The sequence below is a fragment of the Astatotilapia calliptera genome, chromosome 14 (genome assembly GCF_900246225.1).
Source record: "Astatotilapia calliptera chromosome 14, fAstCal1.2, whole genome shotgun sequence".
Classification (NCBI taxonomy): Eukaryota; Metazoa; Chordata; class Actinopteri; order Cichliformes; family Cichlidae; genus Astatotilapia; species Astatotilapia calliptera.
The window spans coordinates 31,269,490-31,289,314 of NC_039315.1; the positions used below are offsets into that span (position 1 = coordinate 31,269,490).

Here is a 19,825-nt window from a genome sequence, read left to right on the forward strand (position 1 = left end):
TGTGTTTAAAAATATTCAGTTCAGTGCCACTTCATTTATATAGCACCAAACCACAAAAATACCAAGAACTCAAGGTTCTTTATAATGTAAGGTTAAGGCCCTACAATGAACAAGCACTTGGCAACAGTGGGAAGAAAAAACTCCCTTCCAACAGGAAGATACATCTAGCAGTACCAGGCTTTAGGGAGGTGCGGCTGTGGAAGAGAACTGGAGATTAACTACTACTTATTAACTGCAGAGTTGTGTATAAACACACAGTGAGTGAAAAACAAATGTTCAGTGCAACATGGGAAACCCCCCCCCCCCCCCCCCCCCAGCAGCCTACGCCGATTGCAGTGCAACTAAGGGAGGGTTCACCCGATCAAGCCCAAAATTAGTTGACATTATTGGCAGGCTAAAGTTATAAATTAGCCTATTTAGCTGTTTTGGCATTGATGCAAAGACTGCTTCCTTGTTAGCTTCTATAGCCACTACATAAGTATTAAAGAAGCATATAACAGCACATTAGAAGTGGAAAAGAGTAGTCTAAAGTCGGGACTGGTGTATAGAAAACTAATGAATCACAGTGAGGAGAGCTATAATTTCCATGTGTGAACACACTGTCTACAGTGATGAAATTTTTTATAGTTATAAACCATTTCTCAGATATTTAGTGCTTGGAGGGGGGCTGGAATGATTTCTGCCATTTTTCTGAGCTCTGTGTGTGTGGTTTAGAAAATCATGTGAAACATTTGCCAGGAAATCAGCGTCTAATGTAAGTTACTAAGTTGCATTATAGGAAACGTAGGTGTGTGTTTGGGTTGTTTTACTTGTTGTCTTTGTTGCCGTTTTGCATCTTTACACAACTTATCATGTACACAGTGGTATTTGAAATGGACTGTTAGCACAGGGGGAAGCGTAGCCACATCCATGTGTGGGAAGAGCCAATCTGGTCTCAAAAGCACAGTGCTTTAATGAAATGAAACAGAGGCTTTAAAGAGGGCATTCAAGTGTTGTGAACGCTGGAAAAGCAGAAATCATGTCTCTACTGTAGCTGTCAGAATAGCTCATCTGTCACATCTGTCTTGCTGTTTGATGTAAATGCCAAGATTGTGGTGCCTTTTGTAGATCTCCGAGGCACAAGTATAAAAATAATCTTCTAGGAGTTTTCTCCAGGGACGTCACACCAACACAGTAACAACATTTTCTCTGCAGCTGTTATCAGACACACTGTACACTTCCCCCCCAAAGGTAAACACTGCCAGCAGTGATGGTGGATGTGTCATGTGAGCCCGCTGCGTTTCATAGTCGTCAGCGTTCCACAGCAAGTCGTCCGTCCTGCACTCCATTCCCGCTCGCTAACACAGCCTAACACAGTCATTACCACAGAATGCACTAAAAGAAGATATGTTCCTGCCTCGTGGACCCTTTGGCTGCGGGAGCTTTTAAACAGGATGATGCAACTGATGGCAATTTACATATAAAATACACCAGAGATATGGGCAGCAGCATCAATATTTTCATCTGGTTTCCCTCTCAAATTCCCTAATAGAGCATAAACAAGATTAGAATACATTTTGTGTTTTGGTCAGTTGGGACACGATGCCTCTGCCATAAACGATATCGCAACTGATTTTCTGATAAACCAATTCTCTGTAGCATTTACAAACATCCAGACTTTTGGTTCCTGCCTCATTTCAGCCCCAAATGCGCCGATCGAAGCCTTATGCCTTGTTGGCTTTGGTCCAGCTTTCGTTAAATCACGGGCAGAGTAAGGAAAGCTGAGTGGAGCCACATCCATTGTGTGGTTGGACCGGAGCCTATAACACTCAGTGGTGATGATGGTGAACAGCTGGGCCTGACTGCCGGAGCCGTCGGTACACGACGAGATGATCGATAGCTCGATGGCAGGATTTCAGCCTGTATTTGGGCAGAGTGGAGTGACATAATGGAGAGTCAGAGTAGTTATTTTTGGAACTGGGACTTTTTAATCTTCCTCTGGGCTCTGTGGAGGGCAGTGGGTGATGCCTTTTGGTAAGCTTAGAAATAATATTTGGAATGGCTTTAAAATGAACAGATGCATTAAAATGCCAGGTGATCCCTGCAGTGGTCATTCTCTGATTCGGGTTCATTTCAGCTTATTATTATGATATAAACATGAACTTCTGACACTATCAAATCTTTCATTCGAATATATAAAAAAGTTTAAATCCCTGTTTTTGTTGTAAAACAATGAAGCTGATGCCGACAGAAATAGATACATATAAATGGATTTTCCCAGTGGAAGTTTTTGTGTGACTTTGTATCTCAAGTTGTGTCTTGTTTTCCTCATAACATACGATTACTTTACCCAGTTTAAAGTTTGCTATATAGAAAACCTTTTTAGCAGTAAAAATCAATAAAATGCATACCTCTTATTGCCATATAGTTCTGTTAATCGAACACTATGTGGACGCTGCTGTGAGACAACATTTGCAGAGGTAAATTGTCAGGTTCTTATTTAATGCACGACTTAATCTACCTTACACAACATGTCTTTTTCACACACACACATTTACTTTTCTACATCTAAGTGCTTTCTATCTATTGATTCACACTCCGATAAACATCTGGGTTCAGTATCTTGCCCAAGGATACTTTGACTGGAGCATTCAGAGATGGAACCACCAACCTCTCAATTAGTTGACAGCCTGTTCTACCAAGTGAGCCACAGCCATCACATTAGATCACTACTAATGGGATGGGATGGCACAGATCCTCATCTGTGTGTTTGTGTGCGTGCGTTTCTGTTCTCGTGTTTCAAATTGCTGAGGGTCATCTGTTTTTGTTACTCACCGTTCTCTTGTACTCATGCAGACATGACTGGTATATAAAAATAAACGAGAAGGACTCATAAAAACCTTCTTTGTATCTTTGAACTGATTACATTTGTAAAGTTATTATTTTTTAATTATTGTTTTAATTAAGGTCAGTAACCCTCTGGTAGCAATCAGTTGTGGAATCAGGGAATAGTGACTGGAGGTTGCCAAGGGGTCACCAACTGTTCTTTATGCTTGTGTGAGTGAAGCCAGAATGTAATTAAATCCTTCTGTTTGCTGTGGGCATCCAATCAGAAGAAAGATAGCAAACAGAAATGTAAGCAGAGCCTTCCAGGCAACAGGACTGGCTAACTGTTCTCTTAGTTTAGTAAAATGAAAAGCTGAACAGTGCAAATGGCTTAGATGCATCAATAATCCAGTTAGTGCGAGAGTTAAACTGATATCTGAAACGAGCTTCTCATAATCCCTGCCTGAGCCTTAGTGGATCATTCTGACATTAATTTCGGGCCTATAAAGCTCAATAAAGCACTGCATGCTACACTGGTGAAAAACAAATAAAACTGAAATACTGTAAACGTCGAAACAAAGCCAGGGTGTTGTTGCGTTGTATTAAAAAACACATGAAAAACGTTTGTGGGCTCGGTTGCATTTCTGCTGTGAAGAAAACTTGGCACGTAATCAGGTTTGCATGTACTCTAAATATTCTATTGTGTGGTTGTTCTTTGATTTTGTTTGGCTTTGCTGACCTTAGATCTAATAAACTCTATCCATGATCAAAGAGAGTGTCAGCGGTGTGATGGTCTTTGCTTCATCATGTTGCTCGACTGTGGAGAGAACATCCTCTGAGGCATTAATGGGGGTCATAAACTCTGATACGGATATTTGAACACATTGAACTTTAACTGGCCTTGCTCAGACAAGGACACATGCTCTCCCTCGAGGGCATTTCCATGAACAGAATTGGAAAATAGAAACTATTGATTTCTCTCTGTGTTTAATGTGATTGCCTTGGCTTTGTTTTGTTAATGTTTAGCGGGTTTTTTCTCTTTGGTTGCTTTTGTGGTTTTTTACCTCCTCTCACCATTTTTGGAAGGCCAATCATATTTCAGTATTCAGCGTAGAGGAAAGAGTTGTGTCAAAGAACTTGCGTTTTACATGTAGAAAGGCCTTACAAAGTCATTCTATGACACAAAATAATGGAATTGATCTTAATTAAAGCCTTATATTGATTCATTTTATGGCATTATCTTTTTTCCCCTCAATTAGCACTTGGTGGATACAGTTTCCAATGTGAGCCATGCCTTAAATCAGCAACAGGAAATAGAATAAAGTTGTTTTTTCAAAAAATTGCCCAATGTCAATTTTTAGATCACTGTCGGGAAATTTCACCTTTCCTGGCCGTCACTGACTGAAAGCAGTGAATATTCTGTGGGTGGATGTAAGCTGCCAGCTGATTAAAGTGAAGTGTTTGTGTTTACTGTAATGATTTAGCTGGTGCTGCATCGGATGCCAGTCTGTTATTGATGGTTTGACTCCTGCACGGCAGTGCTTTGGCCCTGCTCCAAGTTGAAGTAATTGACATGTTGCCCCCTGGGGTTTGTGATTAACTTTACTGACATATAAGGCGAGGTGGGTGTGTGTCATTGCACACACTTGGCAGCGCTAACAGACCTTTGAAGCTGCTATGACAAAGTAGCCTTGAGTTATTAAAATTTTTTTGGTGCTGTCCAATGAAATGCCTGGAGAGATGAAACCGAAAACCCCATGCTGATTCACCCAAAAATCTGACCTAACCGGACTCATACTGCGATACTTCTACAGCACTTTTAGATGCTTCTAGAGGGTTAGGGTTTTTACCCACTTCTAAACATCTAAATCTGTGCATTTATCATAGAAAGTTCTTCTCAGTGTTGGGGTAGTCCAAAAACTCTATAAAGTATTACACTGATGAAGTAACTAAGGTAATTTTGGCTTGTGTTTGAAGAGCACTACATTAAAAGCCAAAGCTTGTGTGACGAGCTCAGTTAATTTAATTCATATGTGCACTAGGCAGGGAGGGACTGTGAAGTATGCAGAGGAAACTCATAAACCATTAAACAGCGATTTTACTCTAACCATAACCTAAAAATAAAGTGATACCAATAAGTTCTTATCGCAGGGCATCAAATATTGCTGTTCCGTCAAAGATATGAGATATGACTAGATCCTTTGGCTTTGGTGGCTTGTTGTAGAGGAGAGGAAGCTGTTCTCTGTGAAAAAACTGAATTATAAAATTGGAGGAGTGGTGCAAGCTTGGGGAGAGTCACAAGTTTGTCAGTGAAGAAATTGTCATTTGTGTGTTTGTGATTTGTGTTTTACACTTCATTTACACTCACGGATTTGTGTCATTGTCACTTACTTTCTGAATTCACTCGCTTGTTGGGTTCAGGCACTTGAAACTACTTGGTTATATTTTTGAAACGCTCCGAGTTTGGGTTCGAACGCAGTCATATCTCTCCTGGTTGAGCAGGCAGCCTACATTGCTGGTGACTGCCCATTTGGAAAAGAAATAGAAAAAACTTGCATAAGATGTGGCCTACTTCATATAGTGAATCATAGGGCTTATATGATTTACTCATGAAAGTGGCCACTTTCTCATTACTTTCATATATTGTTTTAGTAAGTATCCAAAACATTTATATAATATAATTTCATTTATATAATTTTTCAAGGGATCTTATATCTGTTTTCACTCTTGTATGCTTTTCATACAAATTTCACAGACAGATACAAACTTTATAAGATTTATAAAGTTTGTATCTATTCCATATGGGTGGCGTCAGAGTCCGCCACAATATTAACTCTTCACATTGAATCTCGGTGCTTATTTAGTTCGTTTAAATGTGACATAAACTGGTGACAAGTCAGGAGTAAAAGACACACGTCATAATTGCCATAATTGTATGCATCAATGTTCTGATATTTATACTATCCTTGGTCTCAGGCAAAGATTTGTTCACATGAGCCACAAATTCCATGCATATATCTCATGCACAATGCATTTCATGTCACACCAAATCTGACTGTTGATTCTCCTGCTGGATCACAGCTTACTGGGGATTTATGCTTCAGCGGGAAATGTACTCCTTAACCACAAACCCCACTGAAAACTTAAACTGTAACCAATGCGAAACGTGATGTGCAGCTCCCTACATATGCAACTACATGTCAAGAATTTGAATTTATCACTGAGAGAATCATCATCATCTTAATATAAACAATAATAATCATAGCATCAATCACAAATGTCAGTAAATTCCTGGAGGGACAATGCAGAAGCTATCAGAACGGATGTGTTCGAATGTACAAAGAAGGACCAGAGGGACAAATGTGCTGAAAGAAAACTGACTACAACCAAGAGCAGGGGGCCAGAGTTGAGAAGCAACCACACGGTAATTAACACATACTGCACAAGCATGAGCATAAATGCTGACAGCGACTTCAGCCGTTTAGGTGGATAACATCGTAGGTTCTACAAAGGTTCAAGGCTTAGTGTTTTCCACATTCACTACTAAATCCAGTTTGCACTTTAATTTGACCTATTGTACTTAACCTAGATTTTCTTGGTGTAGGTTGTGCTGTTTTTTGAAATGTTGACCCAGTTCCTTAAAAAAAAAAAAAAACAACACTTTTTCATGTACAGTATTTCCTTTTTCTTCCTACCAAACTACACCCACCAATTGAATCACCGTGCAGAAAAGGAAATTCCCACGTACCTGTGATGAGAAACCTGGACCTGTGAGTGGATGTAAACTTTGATGAGTGAGCTGTAATCTTTGGAAGCTACATGCTTGATTTGGTTGGCAGATTGCACTTACTGGAAAGGTCACGGGCAGCCCACCGTGCAGTTTTCTGTGTTCACTGTACTAATACAGAACGCTGTTCTGCACATCAGGAGCAGGGATAGTGCAGATACATACCGTCTACATGCTTATGAACAACAACAGCATGAGCTGATTTCAGGGGGGGCACCCATTGCTTCCTTGACGTGAGTGTCTGAGTGTAGAAGGTTCAATCCTCCACTGTTCACTCTCTCACACATGCCTACACACACATTCACAGACACACACACACACGGTGGGTGTTCACTCTGATAGAAGACAGTGGGATGTCATTAACACTGTGTGAGGGGCCTTTAATGTAATTAACAGAGAGGAGAGGAGAGAAGGGAGGTGGCAGTGGGGGTGGCACCCACGAGGTCGAGCAAATCAACTCGCACCCCTTCTGCAACAGTCGAACACACGCAAGCCCACTTCCTCCCCGCTTTAAACCCCTGTTGAGAAAGCTGTAGTTTAATTAAAAATCCCCGTTCCGACAAACACTCAGAGGCGCTCACTGTACAGAAACACCACTTCAGTTTTCATGCACCGCAGTCAGAACATGTGGACTTGATTAGTATTAATCCTTATCTCAGAAATGGACAGCTTCTCAATTGTGTTTTTTTTCCTCTGCTAGCTAATTTCATGAAGAGCATAATTACAGCATTTTCAATTTCGTCCCTCAGCAGAGTTATGAGGCTCGTGCTCTATCTCTGCACTGCAGCTGAGAGGGGCCGGGGTGTGTGCTTGTGGGTGTGTTGATTGCATTTTTTTTTTTGAGGGTGGGGGCTGAAGTAAGCAGGAGAATTAGTAGGTTGCAGAGGTGACTAATACACCAGATAATTTGATCCCACGTCAGAATTGGAAAAGCAGCTGAAATCATGACAACTGTGTAAACCTCATAAAACACAGCAACTCTTCTGCAAACAGGGCCGGTTTACTAACAGCAACAAGGGGAAATATTAAGTGAACGCAAACATTTCAGTGCCAGCGAAATGATTCCTCTTCCAGAATGTGCTCGGTAGCAGTATGAGATCCAGAAATCTGATTTACTTGCTGTCTATCTGGTGTTTGTTCCAACAGTAGGAGGATGAAAGGCATGTCGGCTCTGATTAGAGCCGCCGAGCTGGCACTGTTTGAGTGAACGTGTGTGTACTCATGCCTGTGCTTTGGTCATTCTCCAGTAGGGAAATCGGAGCTGCCCTAAGGCAGCAGTGGCCATGTTCCCATCCTTCTCAGTTCCTCCTTTCATCTATCTCTATATCTTTCTCTTCCTCGTCTTCCTCTCAGCAGTGTGACTGCTTCCTCGCCTGATATCTCCACTTTTACTCCTCGCTCAAATGCTCGGTAAACAGCTGCCGCGCATATCTCTGCACTCGTGAGCGAAAGCACCTTTTCGGCTTGTGTATATATTAAGATACAGGCAGCTCATCAAGAATGCTTTGTCAGCTTTGATAATAACTTGGGGCCCCAAGGCGTCGAGGCCCCTGATATTTTGTCACACTCCTCCAGCTCTGCAAACACAAGCCAATATTGCCGGTAAAGCAGCTCTGCCTTCAGTGATAATGAGCTCTCCGTCCTCTAAGATAGTGCAGAGTGGACCGGTGCCAGATTCCCTTGAGGTGTTTGAGCACTGGACGACTTCTGACACCAACAGGACAGCAGCTTAGGTCCAGAGTGCACTTTCTACTAACTAATAGACAACCCTTAATTCAGAGTTGATTAAATGAAAATGTAATGATGTCCAAGGGGAAACGCAGTAATCACAGCAGCAGAGAATGAGGTAGCAAAGAAGAGGGGGGCAAATCAGGCATAGTCGAGTAAGTTAGTTTCAAAGTTTTACAGTGTGTAAAGCATAAAAGCATATAGTGATTAAAAATGCTGCAGGCCTACTATATGGAGTGCTGAAGATCATAAAAGCAATTTATTATGCTAAACAGTGGTGATTAGCCAGAAAATAAACTAATAAAGAAACAGCACTGCACTCACACTATCCATTAGTTTGCATCCATTAGTTTTAAATGTCCCCCACCTCACCCCCCTTCAAGAAGACAGAGTTCCTTCTGATCGTAAATCTACCTCTTAAAAGTCTAATGTGACACCGAGATGCATATTTAGCTAACAGTTTAGCGCAGTAATTAGCGTTTGGGAGCGCTATGCCTCTGCCAAGTTCCATCCGCCCAACATCTGTTCCTCACCTGCCTCCAGGGGCCAGTGCTCTTCCACCTCGTCCCCTCTCCCCCATCCCGCTCCACCGCCCATCTTTGCCTCGCTGTAGGTGGCAAAACACTTATCAGGTCTGGAGTGAAGTGATAGATAGAAAGGAAAAGAATGGCAAAAAAATGACAGGTCTGTTGGCAGCTGGAACCACTCACAGTGTTCTTTTGAGACTTAAGAGGGAGCCCCCCACCCCACTCCACCCGCCCCCCCACACACACACCTCCTGCGGTCACCTTGACCCTTCTCCCTGCCTCTCCCCTTCAGCTACAATTAAATCACGATGGAGCACGTCAGGCCACCCAGCCTCGACGGTGGGCGTGCGCACCATCAGCATATCTTCAGCATATTCGCCCTGATGGGAAGCTTCTGCACTTGCCTGTGTATTGGATTTATTTCTCGCTCCAGCAGTGATGGATTTTCCATTTTCCTGTTTTGTGTGGTGGTGGCGCACTGTCGAGAGAAGCCTCACGTCAAGACTGTTGCATCTTCTGTCACTCGCCGTCTCACACCGTTTGCTCGGTGCCATTTTATGATTTTTCTCTTGCCGGCAAGCCGTGCTTCTCCATGACATGGGGGCCCATTTAAGTCTGATAAGTCATTGTTCAGACAATACAGAAAAGGGAAGGGGGGGGGGGGGGGGTCCTTTACAGTAACCAAACAATGTTGACACCTCCCAACCCTTTCAATTCTCTTACTTTCTGCCCTTTTTTTTTCCCTCCGTCTGCTCTTTCTTCATCTTTCTTCGCCTATAGCTTGTCTGCAGGCAAATTGTCATCTCAGAGCCCCTGCCCCTAACTGGAAGGGAGGGGGCGGGAGAGTTGGGTGTGGGCGGGGTGAGGTGGCGGGGATTATGACAGAAGCAGGATGAAGGGGGGCAGAAAATAAAGTTGCTCTTATCAGAATTTGCCAGGAGCAATGTGCACACAAAGCTGCTTGGGAATCCAATTTAGTCCTCGCTGTTAGTTTAAGTGATATCAGCGCAATTAGCCGTCACAGGTCAGAGTGTGAGACCAGCACGTTAAGTGATTTCCTGAAATCCCACCAGTGGAAGCACAAGAGGATGTCAGTTCTCGAAGTTAAGAAGAAAAAGAAAGCGTTCCGACCCCACAAATGGACCGCTTCTTTATACTCTCCTGCTAATAAATGTCAGCCTTCTCTCGCCTCTTTTGTTTTGCTCATGTCAGCTGCTCACTCTGGATTTAAATGGATTTTCTTGCTCTATATCTCGCTACAAGGGTGACTTTGAGCTGTTTTAGTTTTGCTTGAGCCTCTGTGTAACTCAATTGTGCTTAATGTTGCTTTTGGGTGCACTACTAAGAATGGCTCCATGTTGGGTGGAGAAACGGTGGGAATGTCCTTGGTGTTTCTCACAAGAGCAATTAGACACTAAGTACGAAGGGGCATTGGCGGGATTGCGAGTTTGATCTATTTATAAATGCTCCAGTGTGACTTTCTGATGCTTTTTGCTTTGCCTGTATGTTTCGTTGTGCACCTGTGAAGGAGCGATAGGAATAACCCAAGGTGACCAAGAAGTAAACGTTAGGGTTTGTTTTGACCAGCTTTTATTCAGCCACAATACACTTTAGATCAAATAAAGTTTAAATTAAAGAATTTCTTTTAAGCGAGGTGTTAAACCTTACCATGGAATTAACTGTACTTCTTACACTTTAAATAACGTTCTCACATCATTTGAGCAACACTTACAATATTAAGAAAACGTAACAAAGCTACATCAGGAATATTGCTGTACAACACAAAGGAACCTGTAAAACGCAGTCGTAAAGCACTTTCTGTCTTCTGTTTAAGGACAGGTATGTTACTTAACCCTCTGAGGTCTAAGTCATCTAGATACCACAAACTTCTTGTTGTTTCACAGCAAGTAGGTGAAACAGCAAGTAGGTTTGAATCTGCTATCTGACTGGAGCTTTTTTCTGTGGAGTGTATGTTCAGTGTCAGTTGTATGGTTCTTTTTGTTTAAGGGGGACAGCCAATCACAAGTAAGTTGGCTTAAAGAGAAAGAAGCCTAAGCTTGTTTCAGACTGTGACTGAATAGAGAGCGGAACAAGCAATATAAAATAAATCTGTATTTTTATTAACTATAAATCTGTATAAACTCTACTAGAGATCAAGAATCCAAATATAGAGTTGAAAATAACATAACGGCTTTAAACTTTGCTAAATTTCTAAATTAAGACAGTGAGGTTCTAATGTAGAGTCTTACAAATGAGCCTGTGATTGTTAGTGTAGAGCATTTTAACTTTATTCATGAACTTTCTCAGGCAGGAGTGGGCTAGACCTTTTTTTATATAATTCCCAAATAAAAATCATGAGGTTTTAGTAATCTACTTTCTTTACATTTTTATTATTCTTTCCAGTATGTCACCACGTATGTATTCTCTGCACTGGTATCTTTCTCAAGGATGATGCTGAGAGCATGTGTGAAACAGTTACAACTGTTATTTCTCCTCCACTGCAGATAGGGCAGCACAGAGCAGATATGAATATCGCAACAATATCTCTTACAGTGGCTGCTGGTGGAAATAAATAGCTCAGCAATATTCCCAGAAAGCATGTGTTTCTTCTGTGCAATACAATTAAGAGTTGGACCCACAGGAACATCCATAAATGTTAAATTAAGTCAGCATTTCTTTCCTACAATGTTAGCGTAATCTGATTGTGAAAATGAGTTAGTTGGCAGGTAGGTTGTTCCAAGCATCTTGGAGAACCTGCCACACACTGGCTTCATAATGTCAATATCAAGGCTCTGTGGGGGTCGGCCATCTGTAGCGGGGCTCCTTCTGAAGTTTAGGGTCATGTCACGCTGCAGACTGAATCTGGGACCAGTCAGGTGCTCTCTGGTGGGTTTGCATGATGGATAAGAACATTTCAGGCATCTAGTAAAGGCAAACTTTTTTCTTGAACTTCCTCTCCCCAAAAAAGCTTTTTGTTTGCTTAATTTACACACAGAATTCTGTCTAGCTGGTTTCTGTGTGACAGACACTGATTAAATCTGACCTCATCTTTCCTTTTCCTTCTCTCTTCTCTACCACCCTGCTCTCTAGGAGAGATCTGTGCATTCAACATACACGGGCTGGACGCACCGTTCGAGGCAGTGGTGCTGAACGGTACGTCCGGTGAGGGCCAGCTGAGGGCACGGGGCCTGGTGGACTGCGAGTTACAGAAGGAATACACCTTCATCATTCAAGCTCATGACTGCGGGTCGGGCCCTGGGGGCATCGAGGGCAAGAAGTCCCACAAGTGAGTAAAACAGACAATGGGGTTTGAATAAAGCAGGCTTTGCGAAGGTGGACAGAATGCACTGACACGAAAATACCACCAACTGCAAGGCCTAGACAATTAAATAAACAAAACCCGAGTTAATAATGCATGTCAAGTGCTTGGGCTACATTGTGTAAGGCTACAAAGTAGAAAAGAATGAATTATTCATGAAGACAATGTCTAAACTCACATTATCAGCTATCCTAGAGGACGGTGGAGCTTTGGAAAGACTAACGAAGACAACTAGTCGGCTTTATATAACTGTGAATATATATATATACAGTGGAACCCTGGCTTACGAAGACCCCATTTAACGAAAAAGTTATTAAGGCACATAATATTTCTGCCCGTGGTACGGCAAAATGCCCGCAAAACAAAATAGATAAAATAGAAAAAAAAATTCAATTAAATTCCATAATGTTATATACATGTACACGTATGCTTTCTTCAACCTCCGCCACCTCCTCCTCCACCAAGAACTTAGTCTTCAGCCAGTATTGCCTCACTCAAAAAGCAATGGAAAAAGGGGCTTTGACTTACGAAAATTTTGACTTACGAAAGACCCTCTGGAACGAAATAATTCCATAAGTCGGGGTGCCACTGTATGTATGTATGTATATATATATATATATATATATATATATATATATATATATATATATCTATATATATATATATATATATATATATATATGGTAGCTCCTGTACATGGATGACATCAAGCTCTATGCCAAGAGTGAACGAGACATCGATTCACTGATCCACACTACCAGGCTATACAGCAATGGCATTGGAATGTCGTTCGGACTGGAGAAGTGTAGTCGGATGGTATCAAAGAGAGGGAAGGTAGTCAGAACTGAGGGGATTGAACTACCAGAAGGCAACATTGCAGACATAGAGGACAGTTACAAGTACCTGGGGATCCCGCAGGCAAATGGGAACCATGAAGAGGCCGCTAGAAAGGCTGCAACCACCAAGTACCTGCAGAGGGTCAGGCAAGTCCTGAGGAGTCAGCTGAATGGTAAGAACAAGATCCGGGCCATCAACACGTACGCCCTGCCCGTGATCAGGTACCCTGCTGGGGTAATAGGCTGGCCAAAGGAGGAGATAGAAGCCACTGACATAAAGACAAGAAAGCTCCTTACCATGCATGGAGGGTTTCACCCCAAGTCCAGCACCCTGAGGCTGTACGCTAAGCGGAAGGAAGGGGGCCGGGGACTGGTGAGTGTCAGCACCACAGTCCAGGATGAGACAACGAACATCCAAGAATACATTGGGAAGATGGCCCCAACTGACCGAGTGCTCAGTGAATACCTCAGGCAGCAGAAACCCAAGAAAGAGGAGGGAGACGAGGAACCATCATGGAAGGACAGGCCCCTGCACGGTATGTACCACCGGCAGATAGAGGAGGTGGCTGATATCCAGAAATCCTACCAGTGGCTGGACAAAGCTGGACTGAAAGACAGCACAGAGGCACTAATCATGGCAGCACAAGAACAAGCTCTGAGTACAAGATCCATAGAGGCTGGGGTCTATCACACCAGGCAAGACCCCAGGTGCAGGCTGTGTAAAGATGCCCCAGAGACAATCCAGCACATAACAGCAGGGTGCAAGATGCTAGCAGGCAAGGCATACATGGAACGCCATAACCAAGTGGCCGGCATAGTGTACAGGAACATCTGTGCCGAGTATAACCTGGAAGTCCCGAGGTCAAAATGGGAGATGCCCCCAAGGGTGGTGAAGAATGACCGAGCTAAGATCCTGTGGGACTTCCAGATACAGACGGACAAAATGGTGGTGGCTAACCAACCGGACATAGTGGTGGTAGACAAACAGAAGAAGACGGCCGTAGTGATCGATGTAGCAGTTCCGAATGACAGCAATATCAGGAAGAAGGAACACGAGAAGCTGGAGAAATACCAAGGGCTCAGAGAAGAGCTCGAGAGGATGTGGAGGGTGAAGGTAACGGTGGTCCCCGTGGTAATCGGAGCACTAGGTGCGGTGACTCCCAAGCTAGGCGAGTGGCTCCAGCAGATCCCGGGAACAACATCGGAGATCTCTGTCCAGAAGAGCGCAGTCCTGGGAACAGCTAAGATACTGCGCAGGACCCTCAAGCTCCCAGGCCTCTGGTAGAGGATCCGAGCTTGAAGGATAAACCGCCCGCAGGGGCGTGCTGGGTGTTATATTTATATATACATATATATATATATATATATATATATATATATATATATATATATATATATATATATATATATATATATATATATATATATATATATGTGTGTGTGTTTGTATGTGTGTCTGTGTGTGTGTGTGACAACCACAATGTGCGTCCACATGTTTTGGATGGTCCAAAAATGAGACTATCGGCAGTAAGTTCCTACTTTATTCTCAAAATGCTAAGGAGCACCTCTGCAGCTTATGTCAGTATCAGCTCTGCCCTTCAGCAAGATGGATACAGCTCTGTACCTTCATGTCTTGAGGCCCATATACACAGAAAGACAGTTATTTACATATGTTTGGTTCTATTTAATCAAGTATTCTAGAAAATTATTGCAGTTTAAGTTTATTTGAATGTGTATTTTGTAAATTTACCAGATGGTTTAGGGGCATCAGCTTAGTAAATATGTTCTATGACTTGTGTCTTTTATGCATCAGTAAAGCAGCCCGCCCCCCTTCTTCAGTGGGGTGTTATTATTCATTGTAATTAGTAATGAAAAAAAAGAGAGCATCACAGACTATGTAGAAGACATCGAGTCTTTCAGTGAAAAGGTGCTAATGTAAAAGCTGATATACGCTTTTTAAATTGCACTTTAGATTGTGACCCAAACTGTGACCGCCTAAGCCTAATCAAATAGCCCATTTTTGTTGCATAAAAAAAGCCAATTAGTGCATGAAAGTAAACAGCCACTAAAAGACCAATTAAAAAGCTCTTTGGAACAAAAATAAAATCTAAAATATGGGACTCAAACTTGTGTGATCATTGAAGTGAACAGCCCCAAAGCCTCGTTCTGTGAAGTTTTGTTTTGTTTTACCCACACTACAGCACCAGATTCAGACCTGAAAATGATTTTTTTTACAGAATGAGTCAAGTAAGCAAAATACTTCAATGATGCCAATGCAGCTATCATTACAAGAGCATTATGTAGTTATATTTATGAGGCCACTGTCATTGCTAATCATCAAAAGTCCATGGGTTGTATATCAGTTATAGAATTAAAGAAAAAGTACCTTGAGAAAATAAAATGATACTGTCAAGGGATTCATTATTTTAAAATGTATTGTGCTACATATTTTTTTTAGGGGTGATGTAGATGTCTCAAAAACTCAAGTTCATGAATGAGATTGATAGACTTGGTGTTAAGGGAATACATTTGATGTTAGATTCTGTCTCTCTGCTTCTTCATCATGTACTCAGCCTGATCATCCTCACCGTATGTTCCTTTTTAACACCAGTTTATGTGTGTGTGGTAAACAGTGCGTGGAGTTGTGTTTGTGTAGCTTGTTTAAACTATGAAAATATATATTTAAAAAAACAAAGCTGCACCAAATCTACAAAAGAACCTGCTTGTTTTTCTTGACTGTGACCTGATTCCTCATGATAGACGATTGTTTGCATCTTCACCACTGAGTGCATCCCTCTTTACACATCTGATTGATGCTCGGTGCTTGCGTCATTTTTAGGAGGCTATTAACTGCAAAGAAGGTGGCGTCGCCTGCAGTCTCCCTCTCAGACTGCCTACAGTGCCAACAACCTCCAGCTAGAAGTCAGGGCAAGACTGTATGCAGTCTGAGGCAAAGCACAGGGGGAAAAGTGCTCAAATAACATGCTTATTAAATTTGTTTTTCTGAGCACAAAATAGGCATCAAATATAACTTTTTAAATCAAATTTTCTTTTCAAGTGTCGTTCTACTTGGAACAAAATGACGTTTCCTGCCAGCACAACAGTGCAGGTTATAAGAGAAAAAAAATACAGTCAAAATTAAAGGGGATAAGTAAACCAAATTAGAGCAGACAAGGGAAAAAGCAAAGTGTGGAAATATATGGAGTTCAGAGACATTTGAAATGTCAAGAAAAATGGGGCAAAAATAAGAACTCAGAAAAATTAAATTAGGTAAAAAACTTACAAGTAGATATCTAGTCCACTTAAAACTAACTCCCTAGACATGGTGTTTATATTCATTACAGAAAATAAATAACCTTTATGTAGGACTCATTGATTATAATTCTGGCTTTAGACTGCTCTGCTAGAGATTTGTAACATAATATTAAGTGAAGCTGAAGGAAAAAAAAGCTTGATATCTGTTTTTTAAGTCTGTCTCACACCTTTGTGAGCATTTATACTCGTGCTCTGGTCTATTTGCCAGTATGTGGCAAGTAAATTGCCAGAACACGTGTTGGAATTGAATTTTACTTTAAACAACAGCAACTACACCCAGAGAGGAACAGATATGCAGAAAAATACATTGCAACTAAATGTATCTGGGATTGAGCTGGGAAGACTGCATGCACTGGCAGAAGTCTGGCTATTGTGTTTGCAATGTAGGCAAACCTGACATATTTTCAACCGACAACACATTTCACATTTTCACATTGTTTCAAGGTAGAATTCTTGCACAAAATAATATGTCATGGTATTTTTTACACCCTTTAATTACATATTAGTCCAATGGCACTCAACATATTTCTTTAGCTCTTCCTCCTCCAGCCTTCACTTGGTCTCAGCTTGATTCCAGAATGCTTTGAAAGCAACACCCACTTCATCTCTCCAAATACTGGTAGACTATACTTTAAAGAGTTGACCTGATAAAAACAATTTGTCACACTTGTTGGCTTTCCTGAAAGCAGCTTCTGCCTGAAATTGCTCTCAGTCCAGACACCTCCCTTTGTCCACTGTATAATGCACATCTCTCCTCACAGTCTCTCCACTCAGCTCCCACTCTCACCTCGGCCAACAACGCAGTCCAGCACAGAAATCTATCATTGTGTCGGTGCATTTACTGTTATTGTTGATCATTGTTATGAATAGCTCTAACATTCATTCAATGAAATTAATGAACAATGAATAAAAAAATTAAATGTTTTAATTTAAAATACCAGTATATGCCTCATATTTGTGACTCCCGTAGCCTACAGTCATGGACAGATTACGAGAGGATGAGGCACATCTACCCTTCTACACTAAAAACAACTACAAACAACACAATGTAATATGAACGTTACTGTAATTTTATTGCACAAAAAGACAAAAATGGATGATGGTGAGGTGCAAAACACAGGCTATAAGACAGTATTCTAAGTACTGAAGAACCAAAATGGATGTTAAAAGTGTACACCCACTCCAGAAAGGCATTCAAAGCCTGATTTTCAAACATCTCTTTGTCTTTGTTTTGGATCTTTGTCTGATAGTTTTGCATTTCTGGGTGATTGTTTTGTATGTCTGCAGTTGGTTTGAGTCTTGGTGTGGTTATTTTGCATCTTTGTGTGGTTATTTTGCATCTCTGCACAGTTGTTTCACATCTCTCTGTGTTTTTTTGTATCTTTGTGTGATTGTTTTGGATCTTCTCTCACCCCAACCAGTCGCAGCCAACCGGTCTCACCCCCAACCGGTCGCAGCAGATGGCTCCTCCCCTCCCTGAGCCTGGTTCTGCCGGAGGTTTCTTCCTGTTAAAAGGGAGTTTTTCCTCACCACTGTCGCCAAAGTGCTTGCTCATAGAGGGTCATATGATTGTTGGGTTTTTCTCTGTATCTATGAAGCGCCTTGAGGTGACTTTTGTTGTGATTTGGCGCTATATAAATAAAATTGAATTGAATTGAATCTTTGTGTGGTTGTTTTGCATCTCTGCAGTTGTTTTGCTTCTTTGTGTGGTTGTTTTGCATCTTTGTGTGGTTATTTTGCATCTCTCTGTAGTTGTTTTGTATCTCTTTGTGGTTGTTTTGCATCTTTGAATGGTTGCTTTGCATGCCTGTGCGGTGGCTGTGTAGCTGTGTGGTTGTTTTCATCTCTGTGTGCTTGTTTTGCATTCCCGTCTCTGCCTTCACGCTGTTGATAATGTTTTACATCCCTCCTAAGCTCCCAGGCATTCTGTTATGTCACACTATTACTTTCTATCAACATAACTCACTGCCTGCTGTGACGTAGAAACAGTTTGGTTGGTACAGACAAGCTGATGCTGAAGGGGAAATGAATTTGGGAACACTTTAAATGGCCTGTCCTTTTGCTGGCAACTCTCAAAGGATGAGGCTGGCCTTTCACTGCACTGCTCACTTGCTTGCTCCGATTTACAAAGAAGCTAGCAGGGAAGAAGACGAATCTCTGCCTAAGGCTGTGCTTAAATTACACATGACACATCAACAGCACAGAGAGAAGGCAGTCAAGAAAATTAGCCGCTAAAGAGGACAGGGGAGGGGATCAGGAGTGACACAGGATGAGTTCAAACTCATCTTTCTACCCTTTATATATTCCTGCTCTGCTAACCACTGGCTGCTGCCCTACTTCTCCCTGTAGTATTTTTTCCCCTGGCTGGCTACAGCTCAGCCAGCGCTTGCTGTCAGACGCTGTCCTTCTTTCCGTCAGGCCTTCTCTCTTTGTTAAAGGCTGCCGTGTTTGAATATTTTGTTCCACTGCCTCTGCATTCACAAATGGATGCTCTCTCTGCTCTGGCTATACAAATCTGTCTCCCAGTGTGAGTTTTTTGCACACAAATGAGATGTTTCTTTCTTTTTCAAAATGCCATGTCAAACTTTGAATACATGTATCCTACAGAGCCAATAAAAATGCTACATTCCGACGCATTTGACGACTTTGTCAAAAACCACCGAAACAGACATTTTTATAAACAACGACATTAATGACTCAAGTCAAAGCACCATTTTAAAGGATTCCCCAGAATTACTCTTCTTGCCACTGCCCTCAGATATATTTTACTTGGCTACTGCATTAGTCACTTGTCAGCAAAGTGCAAAGCTTGAATGAATTCACCTTAAACTCCTTGAGGCAGTTTCTGCTCAGGTCAGCTTTAAATGAAACACAAATTACACTATAGGGCTGACCTCTGTCAAATCTGAGCTGTGAAGTGTTCTCAGCCTTTGTTGCAAGGAGCCATAAATGTAATAAATGTCCATTTTGTGTCAATTGATTTAACACAATAATGATTCAGCTCAGGCATTAATGAAAAAGTCAAGCAGTGCTGATTTTTGAGAAAAAAAATGCATCTCATAAGCAGGAATGACTTAACCACACAGAAATGTCATTAACAAAGAAATCATTATGATGCATCTGCTGAGGCCACGTCGTAGCCGTAGGGCGGCTCATGTGGTAGAGCACGTTGTCAAGTAACTGCAGAGTTTGCAGTTTGATCTCCGGCACGTCCACATGGAAAAGTGTCCTTGGGCGAAACACAGGCGCCCAAGTTACACCTCCTATGACATGCCAGTTGTTTCATGGCAGTTTGGCTGTCATTTGTTGTGTGTGTGTGTGTGTGTGTGTGTGTGTGTGTGTGTGTGTGTGTGTGTGTGTGTGTGTGTGTGTGTGAATGAGAAACACATTAAAAAGCACTTTGTAGAACTGCTACACTAAAAGTGCAGCTGGTTACTTGACCAGCATGTAATGTAGGTGCTTTGGAGGCCGCAGGCTTTCAACTCTGACATAACATGCAGGAAAAAAT

General features: G+C 41.8%; 1 protein-coding gene across 1 annotated transcript in view; it reads left to right on the plus strand.

Moving 5' to 3' along the window:
* LOC113035750 (calsyntenin-2) overlaps nt 1–19,825 on the plus strand; it is a 338,907-nt gene that overhangs the window by 167,269 nt on the left and 151,813 nt on the right. The window contains exon 3 of the mRNA XM_026191409.1: nt 11,938–12,133. Coding sequence (XP_026047194.1) covers nt 11,938–12,133 — 196 coding nt within the window. The remainder of the gene's footprint in view (nt 1–11,937; nt 12,134–19,825) is intronic.